This window comes from Parasteatoda tepidariorum, chromosome 3, assembly GCF_043381705.1.
Source record: "Parasteatoda tepidariorum isolate YZ-2023 chromosome 3, CAS_Ptep_4.0, whole genome shotgun sequence".
Classification (NCBI taxonomy): Eukaryota; Metazoa; Arthropoda; class Arachnida; order Araneae; family Theridiidae; genus Parasteatoda; species Parasteatoda tepidariorum.
Window position 1 is genome coordinate 92,975,927 of NC_092206.1, and position 17,928 is coordinate 92,993,854.

A 17,928-nucleotide genomic window follows, 5' to 3' on the forward strand; every position below is an offset into this window, starting at 1 on the left:
TGAATTAAAATATTTCGCTTTCAAGCCTCCAAAAGCAAGCTCGAACTCATCTCTAATAGCTATCACTTTTTGTTATGATATTTTAATTTTTGATTGAGATGCAACATACAAAAGAAAAAAAGCCTTCAGGATCTAGTGAGTGTAGATTTGTTGTAAATTAGAGATAAAGGTTATCATACTAATATTGCAATAATTTCTTGTATCGATTCATTTCACTTAAAATACCATGCGCAGAGTTTTTCAAAAGCTCTATGTATCTAATAAAGACGAAGTGTAATAAATAGATAATTTTAAATATCTTTGTTTATCATTCATCTCCTTTATTAATTAATTTTAAATTTAAAATACAATATTCAAAGAAAATAAACGTCCAAGATATTAGATTACACATCGTTTGTGGACAAAAGAAAGTAAATTGTAATGTAGAGAGATAAAGGTAAACATCAAAGTGCGGACTTTTTCCTTTTTGTTAGAGAAGTTGCCATTTTTGTAAACTATTGTGAAAACTCGAGTGGCATACTTTTTAAGTACAAAAGATTTTTCAGCGTACAAGGCATCAAGAAAAGAACAATTCGTTATGCAAAAAAAAGACCGTGAGAGCTTTTAATTTTATAAACACACCCTAAGCGTCCCCCAACGCTGGCTGCTGGAAGAGTTACACAAAGATGGATGGCAGCATCACTTAGCCTAACACAGCCATGTTCTCACCCGAATCATGTACTGAAAAATGCAAGGCGTCACCTTTCCTCCTCATCCATCAAGACTCCATGGCAAACAAAAGCGTGTCGAAAGAACCCACTTTTCCTTTTTTTTTTATTTATCCCAAAACCCCTTCCCACTACCACTTCGAACCCCCTCTCCTCCTTTTCTGTCTGAAAACATTTAATCACCCTCCAACTCGCGATCTTCTTCACAATCTTAGATTGAAACAAATAACGCTATTTTCCTAACGTGGCAGTCACTCTCTCGCATCTTTTCACTCCTCCTGAAGGGATTGTAAGAGGCAGGAAGAGGATGAGGAGCATGAATTTGCTTAGCAGGTTTCTCTTCGGGATAATTAGGATGAGTCCTTCAGGTTCCTCCGGACAAATCTCAGGTGCGGCGGGGATAAATGTCAGGGAAGAATATAAAAGATTTTTTTTCCTGTTTCCGGGAGTTTTTGTTTGGGAATAAGTTAGGTAACAACGAAGGATGCGTCGTCTTTTCTTTCATTTTTCATCTTCCTCTTTGGAGGAAGATATCTTCCTTCTTTTTGGAGGGAAAGATACATAAATTCTTCTCTCCTTAATTTGATTTCGTATACACCTGCTCATTTTGTGGAAGGGAGTTTACGATGGAATTCAATTACGGGAACGATTCAGTGAAAGGGTTTTTAAAAATAAATGGTCGCTATTCTCAATGTTTTAATTAAGCAAATGCGCGAGCAGAGAATATCCCCCTTTGAGTGAATAAAAAGTGTTAAAAATGCTTTTATGTTTCAGATTGTTAAACCTAATTTTAATTAGCAAACAAAAAAATAATTACAAATTGCGAGCACAATATGAAAAAAAAGGACAATAAAAATATAGCAGATGAATACTCGTAACCGACGATTAGTTTCGCCATCGAAATTTGTGTAAAATGACGTCACACACGTAGTCTGATTGACGAGAGTTATTTGTGCTAAAACATCGTGTCCGATCCTGCAAAAGTAATTTAAAACTGCCGTATGGCATTCTAAACGGTCATGATTTTAAAGGAAATGGCTGGTCATTTTATCGTTATAATTTTAGAAAAAAAGTTATTAAAAATACGACAGACGAATTTTTGTAACACACGATTTGTTTTGCCATCGAAAATTGTGTAAAAATGACGTCACCCTCTCAGGCTGACTGACTAGATTATTGTTGTCTGGGCTAGAACATGACGTCCGGTTCTGCAAAACACAATACATGACATTTACACCTTTTTTTGCTACAAACGTCTTTGAAAATGGGTGTAATGCGTTTTGCGCTGATGTTATTGTTGAGCAATCTCTTTTATGACTTGTAGACACTTTTTGTGTATCCAAACAGCACAATATGTGCATATTTTTATAGCCATAAGGACAATCATCATTTTTGATTTGTGCATATGTTGATGATTTTTGAATATTTTTATGATCACTAAAACATACATGTTATGATTTGTATCCCTGTTTCAACGACACAAGCAGAATCATATATAATTTGTAAATATGTTTCTCTGACTAAAATAGCATTAAAAGAATCTAAAACATGCTAACATATAGAATTTTACAGAAATTTTCTCGTGAGTTGAAACACCGTTCACATATCTTGACTTCTTGGGGTGTCTTTTGACGATTGTGAATTGACTTAACGTTCAATAGACACCACCTCAAGCAGCAGTTTATCAAGTGTCTGCGAGAGGGGGGAAGCCGATAAAAAATTCTTTTAATCCTTTTTGAATTATCAGTTGATGGGTGTTGGGGGGAAGGCATTTTCTAAAACTGGAGTGGAATTCTGAATTGGCACGAATTTGGCCTTTTCTGTAAAAGTCCAGAAAAGACCAACAACGGAATATACGGTGGGGGACCCCTTTTGTAAGGAAGGGGACCTTTTCAAAAGGCGACTCTCGCCCTTTTAATGAGTACCCGGATGTGGTTCCCTCGCGCGTCCATTCATCTCCATCTTCTGAAGGTCCTCCCTGGGTTGGTGTGGGGGGAGAGATGCTGAAGAGGACGATCTATAGTGCTAGGGGAGGATGGAGAGGAAGAAGGGGATGCCTGAAAGCAATACAAATTGCGGCGGGGGCCACCGGTTATAAATCATCGTCTTGTCAATGACGGGTGGACGTTGCAGGAAAGTCGAGTGTTAGGGGGGTTTCGAACTATCGGGGGATGGAGAAGTCGATGATTAAACGTTGAGCTTCGTAGTGGGAGTGGAGAAGTGAGCTCTGTCTACACCGGGTTCCTTAGAGTCACAGTGACCCAAGTTGAGCAAAAAGTCACTAAGAGTGGTCACTTAATAAGGTAACTAAGTTCAAAGCCAATCAAAAAACTTAAGTTCTTAGACTTGAAAAATGTCGTTTTTTTTCTAATGAGAAGTTTCCTAAAGGACATGTAGTTTCTCAAGTTGTAATGTTTATTGCTTAAAACAAAATCTTTTTTTTTTATGAAAAAAAATACTGTTAACATTTCGGAAAAAATCAGAAGTTTTTAAAGTTGTTTTTTTTCTTTAAAGAATTTAGCACAGAAACTTGAGAAACTTTCTAAGAACTTGACGCACATCTTCTTAACGGTTTTAAAAGTTAACCTATAGGAATTAAATCTTTTTTTTTTTTTTTTTTTTTTGAGATTTTGAGAGATAGCGAAAAATTGGGAATTTCTTATGATTTTTTACTATCTTGTTTGACGATGTTTTTACAAAATAAAAAATAAAAAAATTAATGGTATACGAATTAGTAAAGAAATGACTATATGAATTCTCAAAAAATGATAAAAAATGTTCTTCTTTAGTGAAACGTTAACGATATGAGGTTTTTACAACTAGAATTGTAAGTAACGTCATACTTTTTTCCCATTATAAGTTATTCTTAGGTTATTAACCATATGTAAAATCTCCATAAAAATATCAAGACTTTGATGTTGATTTTTGAAGATTCACCCCTAACCCATACAGTAAACTTTCATTAATCGAATTTCCTTAAATTTCTGATTTAAATCATAGTTTTTATTACAGATTTTAAAGGGTTTTTGACTCATCACATTGAAAATTTTGGTAAACTAAATACATTTTTATTTTATTTTCTGTTAAAAGTAAATATCGTAAAATAATTTTAAGTTAGGAAATATTTGTAAATTGTCTCTGTATTTACAGTCAAATACTCAACAGGAAAAAAATATTATTTTGCATTTTATCGAAATTATTATTACTTCAATCATTTCCAAAAATGTTTCAATGTCATTTTAAATTTTTCTCAAATAAATCTAAGTCGAATTTACAAAAAAAATTTGTTGCAAATTATTTATAGAAAAACAATTGTTTCAAAGAAAAGTGACAATGCAGTTATCGTTTCAATTTTTTCCTGGCGAAATTAAATTGTTTCCAAAAAAATTTCCTCGTGAAGTCATTGTTTCCAAAAAAATTTCCTAGCAAAGTCATTATTTCCAAAAAAATTTCCTGGCTAAGTCATTGTTTCCAAAAAAAAATTTTTAAAAAAAAGAGAGAGAGGTTATCTGTCAAAGTCAAATTTTTTTAATAAAAGTTTCCAGGCAAAGTGAACGGGTTTGTAAATAATGTCAAATTGTTGCTTAAAAAGTTTCCAGGCCAAGTCAGATTCTTTCCTAAAAAAAATTTGCAACTGATCTCAAATCTTTTTTTTTCCCTAAGGTATTACTTTCTCACTTATATTCAATGAATTGACTGTTACTCGTGGTTTATACTATTATAACTATTACGGATTTATTTAATGCAGTAAAATTACTCCAGAGGGGAATTATTTTTTTTAATTCTAAATGACAGGGTTAAAAAGTCTTTCCTTCATGAGAGAAAAAAAATTCCTTCTTTCGGTTTTTTTTAATAACCCAAACGGACAATATCTTTTCAAAAATTTCTCGTCCAGAAAAAAAAGTTTGGATAGACGACCTAGTACTGCTCTAGAAGTGCCTGGCTAGTGTCTACGAGTAAAAACAGTTTTCCCTTCTGCAGTGTCATAATACCTAAACCAAACACCATCTCCTTTACTTAACTGAAGACTTGCCTTGTGTGTGTGTACGTTTTGGCTCACTGATAGTTGCTGATAGCCACTCGACGCAATTGCCCTTCGGGGGCATTAAGCAGGTGGCCCCTTTCCTATTAATTTCATCATTTTATTATAAGCGCTGCACTTAAGGTAATTGAAGAGAGAGGAGGTTACCAGGATAGGGGTGGAAGGGAGAGTCCTTGGGATTGGTCAACTGCTGCAGTACCCCCCTTATTTCCTTTCGATGCTCCTTTCTAATCTCCAATCCATCTTGCAGAAAGAGGGAATCTTTGAAAGGCTTTCAGAAGATGCGTGCATGGAAATGAGAAAGAGGGTTGTGGGCGGGGTCCTCCTTCCAACCCTGGCTTCAAATGTGAGGGATGGGTATTGGTTTATTTCAGAGGGGGGAATGCGAGAACATGCCCGTTATTGCATACATGAATATGTGGGCCAAGTGGCGTGAGATGTCGCCATGAGATGCGTGTTATAGGAAACTGTCTGAATTGTCATTTAAAACAACTTTATATCCGTAGTTTAGTTAGGTGTGTGGTCAGTTGAGCATTCACTTCGATGATCTCATAAAAAAATTATTATGTTGTAAAACAGCTCAATCTCATTGCTGGGAATGACGTAATTATTAAACAAATTAAAATTTACTTTCATTTTCGATTTTCTGCTTTGTTGCATTTCAACATTAGTACAATAAATTACTTAGTTGTTAAACAAAAGGTACCAGCCGTTTTTTATTAAGAATTTTTGAATGTCAATAAACATTTATGTTTTAAATCATGCTTAAAAAAATGTATTGTTCTACCCCAATCTTCCTTCTTTTTCAGTTACTTTATGTTAATTGGAATGTGGAGTTGAAAAATGAGTTTTTTTCCCCACTTTCTTTTATATTTTTAATAATCAAGGTTCCAGAATTTTCAAAGCTGCTCGTGGCATTTGTGTTGCGTATGAAGAAGATGCCAAAACTGAAAGAATCGCACATGATTGACATGCAAAGTTTAAAAATAGAAATTTTGATTCTAAAGACGAACCTCGTTCTGTCTGTTGATAGGATTTGAGACAAATAAACCAATTTTCCAAGGAAAATTCGCGCCAAACGACAAGAGTACTGGTACAGAAACTAGAATGCTTCCGCACTTGAATTTAAAAAAAGAAAAAATTAACTTAGTTTGTTAAGAACAAATTTCGCCCGTGAGTTTTTCAATCTAGATATAGTTTGAAATGCCTATTTTTGAAAATAAAAGAAATGACATAACAAAAAAGGGCGTTTCGTTCTTGATATTTGAAAGTCGTAATACGCATGACATAATAACGTATACTTAGTATAGTACTGGCTATATTAAAAAAAAGGCTGTTTAGTTATAAATACAGGGAAATTGATAATTTTTTAATTAAAATTATGAATAAAGTACGATTATAAATAAAATAAAAAATATTAATTAAATTTTATTGTCTTGAGTTATTTACTATAGTTTTTATTACTTAGGAAATTAAAATTTTTCTTATGTACGAAAAAATTCTTAGAATAGAGATTTTACATTAGTAATTTTGATGCATAGCATTGACTGATTTATGGTATAATATTATTATTTTAACCTTGAACTTTTTGATTTTGAACTAAATTAATTAAATGTTAGAAGTTAGTTTTAGTAAACACTAAATGAATGTGTCACATGCAAGTAAAGATAGCTTGTGTTCGTTTAACAAAAGAGAGAAATACGTTGAAGGCAATATTTTGATTGACTAAATAGATCAAGAATTTAATTCAATAATGATAGCTACTTTTTTTATGCTTTTTTTTAAGTAATAGGGTTAATCACTTTTCGAATGTACTTCATTAGCACTTTTTATATGAAGTTTTCATTCTAGTCATTTTAAAAAACTTAACTTTACGATTAAAGAACAAAAAGTCTATAAAGTTTTAAACAATAAATCCAGTAGTCATATTAAAACCAATAGAAATATTGTTACATCTACAATATCTACTCTATTTGTTTCTGGGTTGATTTACTTAGAAGATTGTTTTCTGTTCGAATAAACCAACGTTTCCAAAAATTTATTTTTAAAAAATGAATATTTTTTACATTTATTTCTCTTCTGAACCGAGACTGCATTATTATTTTTCTTTTCGGTGTTGAAGGTCCTCGAAAGTTTCCTTTTACTGTTGATTTAGGAAACAGTCCCCTTCCGTACCTGGCGCTGGCGTTGCCGGGGCAACCGCCTCTCTGTCCACGTCCAGTAGCATCCATAGCACGTGACTGGAATGTCGACGTCCTCCCACCCATCTATTTAATTCCCTCTGGACCAGAGTCTGTGGTTTGGGAAGATCTTTCCTCAGGGAGTTCTTCCTCCCTATATTTCAAACTCTACCCGCGCAATTCCAGTGTTGAGAAATTGTGTGCGCCTGTTTTGTGTCTTTCCCTACCAACTTTATTCATCAATGCATTGTGCGGTCTGAATCCGCCCCCCCCCCCAAACCACTAAGAGATGTTCTCTTAGATGATCCCCATCATCCAAAGATTCTTATAAAATTGCCCCGAAATGCATATTTATGAAGGTTCGTACTAAAATTTCTTAGTTCCTAGTGTGTTATACTTTCATTAATTTCTGCAGTTAATTTTATGAAGTTGTCTTTAACAAAATTTAAAGTATTTTTAAAAACAGCGCCTTATATTATTTTTTTTAGTTACCTGTTGAACTTACGTTTACTGACATCATAAAGAAATTACCTCTACTCGTAAAATAACGTCTTGTATTAATTACTTGAGTTTTAGTTTTCATCTTACTATCAATACTATTCATATTAATACCAATCTTACTAGCCATTTATAATCTCAAATTCAAGTATCGTATTGGTTTGCATTGCCGTCTAATGAACTAGTCTCTTATTTTTTGATAGATGAAAAAAAATTCTCTAAAATGCAATATTTCTACCCATAAAATCACGTATTTTATTGGTTTGCATACCTGATAAATAAGCTTTCTTTTTTTATATTCTTGACATTCATGTAACTGTAAATGCAGTATCTCTACTCATAAAACCATGTCTCCTTTTGGTTTGTTTAGATTTCCTGATAGATTAGTCTTTTTTTAGCCTTAACATTAATGTAAATGCAATATTTCTACTCATAAAATGATGACTCTTATCGGTTTATTTAGTTACCTGCTGAAATAAGTTTTTTTCGACCGTCGTCATGAATGCAATATTTCTTCCTTTAAAAGAACATCTCCCATTTTTAAGTTAATTAATAAGTTAGTCTCTTTTCTAGCCTTGGCAGCCATCTAACCATAAACGCAATATTTTTGTGCATAAAATACGTCGGGCATAAATGCGTCTCGTATTTTGTTTCGTTATCGCTGTAATCATGGAGCAGTCATTAATATAGCTTTTCTACTCAATTACATAAACGTTTTATTTATTTGTTCAGTCCTAATCAGCCTCAACTGTTTTAAAATAAATTAACTTTTTTAACTCATCACATTCTTTCGTTCGTTTACTCATTTTACTTGTCGATTATTACTATTAACTATCGTTAATATCTTTTTTTTTAATCTTACATAGTTTAAATTATGTTAAATCATATTGAAAAATATATTTTATAAAAAAATCTCTTCTGAGCCTATCACTACTTTTTGATGGCATATTTAGATTCCTATTTAATTCAGCGCCTTTAGTCCTCTTCTCTAAACAGTCTCTTTTCTGAACTCTTCTTTGAAGCAATGGTGTGGGAAAAAATGTATAAAGAAATATTTAATTCTATTATTTTTACATCTTAATATATTTTTACTTGTATTGTTACCGGTATGAAAATATATATATTTTTAAATTTATCATCTTTATTTCAACATAAAATTATATTTAGAATAAGAAATGATGACTAATCTATCATCGGTTTATCGAAGATTTATTGATTATTTTTCGTTCATGTTTAGTTTAATACTAACACAGTTAACTATAAAATATTATCTTTTTTTTCCCGTTAGAATCAAATTAATGTAGTAAATAGTAAATAGGTTAATAAACTAAACAAAACGAAATTTATAAAATTTGCTGTAAAACTTCTCAAAAACTAGTATTATTTGCCTTTTTATAATTGTTTACTGTTACTACTAGGAAGTTGAGGTTTTTTTAAAATTTCATTTATGTAATTTACTGTCGTAAAAAATTGATCTATAAAAGGTTTTTTTTCCCTTCAAATATTTCTTGAAACTTCTACTTAAGAAGGCTTGCCAAGAGTAAATCCATATTTTTATTCGGGAATTCTGCTTTTGTGTAATTGTGAAGAATCTACTCATTGTTATTTGAGTTTTAGAAAATAATGCCTTGTTTTTGTGATTTTGGAAAAAATTGTCTGTCTAAATCTTTGTTAAAGACCCTGCATCTTTGAATGTGAAAAATTTATTCATAATTTTCTGTGTGTAAAATTGGCATTGAATTTCTTTCTGCCATTTTCCTGTTTTAATGTTAAAAAGATAAAAGCCATGCCTTTCTTTTATATGAGTTTTAGTTCTAAAATTATGAATTTACGACGTCATTGGCTCTTTAAAAAAAAAAAAAAATTGAAAAGTTTATATTTAAAAATAAAAAATGTCCGTTTTTTTTTTTTATGAAATAATTTCTGAAGGGTCAGTTTTTCGGATAAAATAATTTTAGAAGTTTCCGCCAACAGACCTGAACTTCTGAAAGAATTCCTGCTCAGAAGCATTAAAGCCTGCATTCAAACCCACTTCCTAAAATAGTACTATTTATATTTTAATTTATTATTTTAAAAAAATTGTGATTTTGTTATGATTTTCGCATTTATTTTTGGTGATATCTTTAAACAAAGTATCCAAAAGAAAAAAAAAGTCTTATCTAAACCTGAACAATCACATCGGCTTTCCAAAGCATCGCAAACCTGCTTTACTTATTAACATGCAAATAGGTGATTCTTATCTTTCTTATCTTTTCTTACTGTACGACGCCACTTTGCGAAATATATGCATGTGAAGATGATTCTCGCGTGTCATAAAATCTCTGCGAAGAAGATGGGGATGAAGATTGCTCTTGAATATCACCGCGCGGAGAAGATGGGGAGCAAGTCATACTCTCTTGGGTGTTCTGTTTTACGATCTAACTTAGTGGTTGTGCTGCCATCTATTGGATTTGACAGCAAATAAAAAGCTCCAAAATAGCTTTTAATTTATGCAGATTTCTAATATATTCAACGGGTGATAGTTTCAGCTTTTTTTTATTGTAAAAGTAAGTTCATTGTGTTAAAAAAAATTACTGTGTAAAACATAGGATACATAAATACAGTATATGTGATGTGTAAAAAGGAATGAAAGTCGCAAAATAAGATAATCTTGTCAAAAACAATTCAATATTTTTTTACTTATTAATATTTGTTGTTATTATTAATTAAAATACAAATACGTTCACAAATTAAGATAGTATATGTTATTTATATATTAATATAATTTTTTTGTTTTCACAGTAAGGGATAGGGTGAGAATTCATTTTAAGCTTCAGCATTTAGAAATGTAACAAATGGATTAAGCCATTAAATGTATACATTTCTTTCATAATTAAATTAACAATGTTTCTATTATCGTGCTTTTTGAAGTCGTATGTTTTAGAACTAGAATTTATCACTGTACTCGATTTATATCTATATTGTCCCTTCGTCTTTTCCAATAGCACCGCACAATATTCTGAAAGTATTATTTTCAAATGTTTCTAATTAAATAAATACAAATTTTAAAATTTAAAGTTAACTAATGGAGCAAATTATTACAAGCAATATTTTTTTCATTATTTACTTATTATTGCGCATATAGGTAGTCATTTCTTTTAAAACTTATAAGCTGATTCTAGTTGTTGGGCTTTGAGAAAATTTGAAATAAAATTAAAATCAATGAGACAAGATTTGAAAGGTTTGAAAATGGTGGGTTTTTATGCACCTATGTGAAAATATCAGTACCTGAATGGCTATTTTAATAGGGATAATACTTATTGTTTAAAATCTCGTTGTAACTATATAATTATTTTTTGTCAGGGGCTATTGAGTGTAACTTAATGATTGCAGGAAAATATATTTGGTGCTTAGCATTCCATTTTCTAATGGTTTTTAAAGAAGAAAAAAGATATGAAATATTAATAAAATTTATCAATTTATTTACAAACAAACTTATTGACCTTTAAAGTAGATTCTAACTTTAACTTATAACGACTTGTTTGGATAATTTGTTTTGACTGGTAAGTTTTTTTTTGTGAACTTATTTTAAGTAAAAGAACGAAGAATGTTTAAAGTCTTTTTTTCTTTCTTCTTGTTTTTAGAAGAGAGCAGCTTGAAGTGTCCCCGTTGTGATAAAATATTCTCAGGTCAGCAGGCGATGCGAGATCTTAAAGAGCATCATTCTGTGCATCACAAAGATGCTGATCCTCCTGAATCTCTTTTCACTTGCCAGAAATGTAACGCCTCCTTCACAACCAAAGAGAATCTCAGCAAGCATAAAGTGTATCACGTCTCAAATGGCCAGGTAAATCAACTAATTCTTAGAAAAAATATTTAATAAAATATACTTCGCGGTATATTATGACAAATGCTTTTAGTGATTTTTTTAATAAGAGATTTTATTTAACAGCAATTTATCCACACGTAAAATTCAACATCTTGATATTTTTACTCGTAAAGTTTTGCACCACAATATTTTTTTTTCTTACATGGTTCTGTTTCAGGAGATTTTGCATGTGCGCCGCCAACCTGCATCGTGACCTTTTGTCTACGTTAGGTTTTACCCTAAGATATTTTGTTTCCTGAAAGTTTTGCCGCCCTGCAATATTTGGACAATTTTCTCTTTCCTTTCTATTTTTATTGACTATTGTATACTTTTAAGTGGTATTTTGTTTACAATATCGTGAGTTATACATGGAATTCGCTTATCCATAGTTGTCTCGTCTCTCATTTTCTCAATTATTTGGCAGTTTACTGTAATTTCTGTATGTGGAAGGCTGATTGAATTATCCTGGCGTTTGGCTAACAGCTTCCGTGATTTAATGTGTCAGCTGTCTCAGATATTTTCGAATCAGCCTGCGAATTTTTAGGCTTATGATAGTACGCTCACATATCTTTAGGCTTATTTTAAAATATACCATTCATGTTCAGTTATTTATTTAAAGAAGCTTACAGTTCACCCAATTGTAGACCCATTGTATAAAGATTTATTAAAGATTTTCTAACAATACGCCTAAGCTAATTCAGTCTGATTTTTCGACACGTTTTTAAATTAGCCTGAAGACATATCCGCTGATTTAAATAAGTTTAAAAAATATCATTTTACATTGCATTTCAAGTTTTTTTTAAATGTTTCTTTTTCTTTTCTTTTATCCAACAGTCTTCAAATGTTCAAACAAATGATGCCGAACGTAGATTCAAGTGCTCGGAGTGTGGCAAAGCCTTCAAGCTTAAACATCACCTACAAGAGCATCTTCGAATCCACAATGGTGAAAAACCTTTCATGTGCCCTAACTGTGGGAGGAGATTCTCCCATTCTGGTTCTTTCTCGGCACACAATACAAGCAAAAAGTGCCTCGTCGTCAACCTCAAGGTCAGTATTTAATAGAAGCTACAACTGCGTGTGGATTTTTAAAATAATTTTTCTTAAATCTTTAATAATTTCCTTAACATCAATTGTTATTTAGCTTATTGAGACTTACCTCTATAACCAAAATAAGCTGAAAGCACATTTTATTTTCATCATCAGGGGTCTGTTTAGAAGAAATTTGGGTCCGTTTAACGGACCCTTCACAAAATACCTTTTCATAAAAACGGATCCTTCACAAAATATCTTTTCATAGAAACGGACCCTTCGCAAAATATCTTTTCATAAAAGCGGACCCTTCACAAAATATTTAACTTAGAAACTGACCCTTCACAAATTTGTTTATCTTCATTATTGTTTTGTTAATCGAATAAACCCTTCCCGGGAAAAAAAAGAAAAAGAAAGACAGATGCAAACGAACTATGTTTTGTCTTCGGCAGACACTTCTTCCTTTATTCATCCGAAATGAATATTCTGCGTCCAGCAGTATAGGCTAAATACCAAATATTTGTATGTTGCATCTCTAATTTAGTAGCAGCAATTGCTGTTTATTTTTGAAAATTTAATTTTTTTTAATTATAATTTTGCAGTGCATAATCTTGTATCGATTTACAATTTAAAAACTCCTTGAAAAGTTTTTTGCAATAACAGGACCCTATTTGCACAAATTTACAAAAGCAGGACCCTGGTTGAAAGAATGTGACTTAACATTTATTTTATATTCACAAATTGCGAGTAATTTTTTCACAATTTTACAAAAACAGGACCTTTCACAAAATGTCTGGACAAACCCCTGATCATTAGCACAACCGTTTAAATATTATTATAACCTAAATAACCTCAAAGCATATTTCCTTTTCATCAATTATTCTCCTCCCTAAATATTGTTATAAATTAAGTATACTCAAAAGCTACTTTATTTTCATCAATTAAACAATCCTATAAATAGTGTCATAACTTAAATAAGCTCGAGGCTTATTTTATTTTTATCAATAACACCTCCGTCTAGATAATATTGTAGTCGAAAAAATACAAAAATATTTTTAAAGATTACAAAATTAATATACAATATTTTAAATTGAACCAAAGTAGCCAACAATTGAAAAGTTAAGAAAATTATCCCATCTGATCACCTACCACCCAACATTTCATACTGGCGATCTTTATTCAAGTAAAGCTTCAATACATAGAGAAGAATTAACTTGTATTTTTAGAGAAAAAAGATTTTCATATGATATTAAACTCAAAGCTTTCTAAAGTAACCTAGCTAATATCTTTAACTTTTTATAATAATCAATAACAGCAGCTACTTAGAATCTTCATGCTTTCTATTCATTCTCATGATTAATTCATTAACTGATAATGCATTCCATGCATTTTCATAATGTTACATATTTTAGGAAAACAAAATATACCATTCATGTATATAAAATATATGTGTTACTGTGAATGACCGAAATTTGTTATTGTTAACTTCTACTGGTGAATGTTGACAATTGCATAGTCGCTCTGGTAAATGTCAGAAATATATACTAGGTCTAATTAAGTGCCACTGCCCAGTATGCCCTACATCAATGTTTCTTTAAGGTTCAATGCCACTGCCTGGTATGACCTACATCTATGGTTTTTTTAAGGTCAAGTGCCACTACCTGCATTTAACCGGTACTCCTAACACCGATGTTTCTCCTAATCTATCCTCATCAAATATTAAAATATCGAATAAATATAATGATGTCAACGAATAAATTAATATCAAATCGGATATTACAAATATTTCGGACATTCTATAGCGACTAAGTGATTGTTGACTTTCACCGGTGAAATTCGACATTATCCTGATTTCGATCATTCACGGTAACATATGCACAATTCCTGCTTTTCACAATTCAAATTTTCCTGCTTTATATTTTAAAAGCGCAAAATTTAGTACCAATTCTCCTTATAAATTATGCTATTCATTCTCACAATTTAAACCGCTTTATGTTTTAGGTGCGCAAAGTAGACAGTCGCTCTCCTCGAGGTCGTGGCAACTCACAAAATAATTCTCTCCGCCCAATCATTCCTAAGTATCGCTCTACTGGTGCCGGTGGAAGTATAACATCATCCGCACCAACCGAGATGCCACTGATACCTGCCGGATACATGTCTTCTCCCGAGAGGTTCTCCAGTTTTTCCAGTCGACCCCAACAACCTTACTTACCTTTAACCTTTCCTCATCCAATGCACTACTTACCCATGTCAACATTTCCAGAAGTGACGCAACTCTTACAGCAACGAAGGTGAGTAATATATTTTAATCTTCTTGAGTTGAAAATTTCTGACAGACCGTTTTTGCACCGGCGAAAAATATGACTTTATCTTGCTTAACAGCAGATGTGTAGATTTACTGAATTACTATACATTTCTTGCCTTATTTTATATATTTTTCACCTGTGTGCCATTTAACAGCCCTATTCTAGTACCTAGGGATAAGTTTCACCAGCGAGAAATATGGCAATAGCTTAACATCAGATATGTAGATTTAGTCCCACAATTCTAGCCCAATTTTATATAATTTTTACCATTGTGCCGTTTGACAGCCCGATTCTTATACTTAGAGATACGTCAGATGTGTAAACCGGCTGAATGGCCCAACGTTTTTACATAATTATGTATATTTTTCACCAGTGTGTCATCTGATTACTCAATGTTTGTACTAAGTGAATTTGATACGAATAAGTTTCATCAAAAAGAAATATGGCAATAGTATAACGTCAGAAGTGTATATTTACTGAAATAGAAATTTAAATGACTGTTTTTGTCCTAAGAATTCTTTTTTTTCTTTTCCTGGAGGTACGAGAATGAAGTGGAGAATCACTCGCAGCTTCCACCTCAGATTCTACCTACTTCATCGCACCTCGACAAATCTGACAGCTCGCCACGATCAAGCCCAAAACCACAAGGAGAACTGAATGCTGTGAAGAAGATTCTCGAAATCGTCGACAACACTGTCTCCAAGCAACAGCAATCACCAACCCGACCTCGGAATGGTCTTCTTTCCGAATTGCTAAGTGCCGCTCCCCAGTCGAGCATCAAATCACCTCCACCCTATAACGACAATCGATGTCGTTACTGTTCCAGACTCTTCGATTCGAACATTGAGCTCCACCAGCATGAGAGGTACCTGTGTTCAAGTAATATCGAACTCAGAAGCAGGCCCGAATCTCCTCGTGAAAACGGTGCCAGTGAAACTGAATCTTGTGAAGATAGCAATAGAGTTTGTATGTCCCCATCCGCCCTTAGCGTAGACTGTGAACTCACACTCAAAGCCCATTTCCAAATGAATCCTCGTCCAAAGAAATCGGAACTCATCCGACTAGCCCATGATCTGAAGTGCTCTGTGAGAACAATCCAAGAGTGGCTCCAGAGGCAGCAAATGCGTTCTAAAGACTACGCTATGAATGGCAATGCTTCGCCAAGTCCGACGCCTTCTCGCCAACAAGCCATTTCATTCACCCCTTCGGTTCTTTCTGATTGCAATGGTCATCCTTTTGTACCTCATTACAATGGTGCTATTTCATCGTGTGCTCCTCTCGTGCCCTTTCGGCCCATTCCAGAATCTCCCCGCCTCAACGTGGAAGAAGACCAACCTCTGGACCTGTCTTTTAAGTTGAAAAAGGAGGATACTGACCTCTACCCTCCAGAAAAGTCTCAGTCTCCAGTGAATCACTTGGAGAGTGAAGTGTTGAATCTCAGCCAAAGATCATCTCGGACGCCACCCAAAGTAGACAGCCCTTCATCTGTTCAAAGCAATCGCCTCTCACAATTTCCCGGGCAGAATAACCAAGGTGAAGATTCATCCGCCCAAACAACTAGCCTCAGTAGTTTACATTCATCTCTGTTATATAAATACATGCAGATGGGAATGTCGGGACAGCAGCAGCAGCCGCGTGAAGATCGAATCAAATCTCCAATGGTCGAGGCAGTTTTGTCTCCAGATCACTCACCTTCTCGAGCAGATCAACCTCTCAGTATGTCGTCACCCGGGGGTTATGCAAACAACAGTAGAAGTCCCAATGCCACAACGGGATCTTATTATCACGCAGAAGAACCCACTGACAGCAGTCTTTATAGTCCTAGTGCCAAGAAACCCAGATTGTGGAATCAGGTATGTACTTTAGATTTTTTTAAAAATCTTATTTCATTTTTGTTTTATAAAATTTGATAGTGTTAACTGCTCAAGAGGACGCTGTATCGCGGGAAAATTCAATCATGGCACATTCTCCCTCACCTTCATTAGTAATTTTAAATTTTAAAGCGAGTTCAGGTAGGTAAACTATTAAGTTTCAAATGACGAACAAACAAATAACGAAAGAAATGTTTTGGTTTACACAACGGGAAAGTAATCCTGCAATAAATTGTTTGCATTTTTGATGTTTTGATATCATTTTTTTTTCTTCAGCATTTGAAACTTCATGATTTTCTCTATGTTTATCTGAATTCGCTTTTCTCTAAACTTTCGATCTTAAAATATTAATGAATGTAAAACAGAATTTACCATGAAAAGTTTTCCCTCAATATCGCGTCCTCTTAAGGAATAAAAAAAACTTGCACACTCATTAAAATAGGAAAATATACAGTAAAGCAATTCCATAACAATCCGTTATAAGGTCATGGAGGCTTAGGCTTAAAACTTTACTGACCAGAGGCATGATGGTGGCAATGTAGTCAACTAGACTCACTGACCGCCTATACATCTGGAATCCATTTGTGGTTCTGAAGCTAGATGGGCTTCAAGCAGCCACTGGGAATTGTACTTTAGTGCTTCCAATGACAATTCACTGCCTTAACTACTGAGTCATCACAACTCAGAGAAATCAATCATCGAAAACTAAAAATTGAGAAGATGGAAATTTTGGAGGGCACATCAATTAAAATTAAAGCAACACTTCTAAATAAGATTAAATTACATCTATTTCGTTTATAGTCTATTTTACTCTCGTTAACGTGATTCTGAAGTAAATCTAATAATCACTATGAAACTGATTTAAATCAGTTTGCACTTAATTTGAATCTGCAAACGCCTCTTGACACTGATAATGAATGATGCTTGATTCATTTTAATAACCTAAATGAACTGATTCATTTCATGATCTCTGATTTGTTTCTTGCAGTTTTACACAGCTATTTTGATATCTTTATTCGAATGAATTTTACATGAGTTTGTCCAATTTTTTTTTTTATTGTCTCGGAACTCAGACCCTGTTGCTTGCATACGTGTTCAAATAATTTTTCACTTGCCGTTCGATGTCGGAAATCTGCGTGTGGGGGAAATAGTTGTACAAATGTAATCTCCTCAGTAGGCGGGATTTATTATTTATCTTTACACTATTTCTGTTTCTTAGGGAGATGGTGAGGATAGTGCAATGGGGGATAGTCCAGGTCCAGAGGAGGAATGTTCTGTTGGTTCATCTGGAAAGGCAAGAAAATCTTGGAAACTGCACAAAGTCGAAGCCGAGGAAGGCATGTACGCTTGCGATCTATGTGATAAAATGTTTAGCAAGCAGAGCTCACTGGCAAGACACAAATATGAACACTCAGGTAAGATGACTACTTTCTCTCTCTCAGTTTTTG

The 17,928-nt window shown here is 33.2% G+C and overlaps 1 protein-coding gene across 8 annotated transcripts in view; it reads left to right on the top strand.

Moving 5' to 3' along the window:
• LOC107446990 (zinc finger E-box-binding homeobox protein zag-1) overlaps positions 1-17,928 on the top strand; it is a 499,470-nt gene that overhangs the window by 479,955 nt on the left and 1,587 nt on the right. For all 8 annotated transcript variants that reach the window (XM_071179011.1, XM_043039305.2, XM_043039302.2 and 5 more), the window contains 5 exons: positions 11,051-11,253; positions 12,109-12,321; positions 14,305-14,594; positions 15,148-16,462; positions 17,700-17,895. In XM_071179011.1, the coding sequence (XP_071035112.1) occupies positions 11,051-11,253; positions 12,109-12,321; positions 14,305-14,594; positions 15,148-16,462; positions 17,700-17,895 (2,217 nt within the window). The remainder of the gene's footprint in view (positions 1-11,050; positions 11,254-12,108; positions 12,322-14,304; positions 14,595-15,147; positions 16,463-17,699; positions 17,896-17,928) is intronic.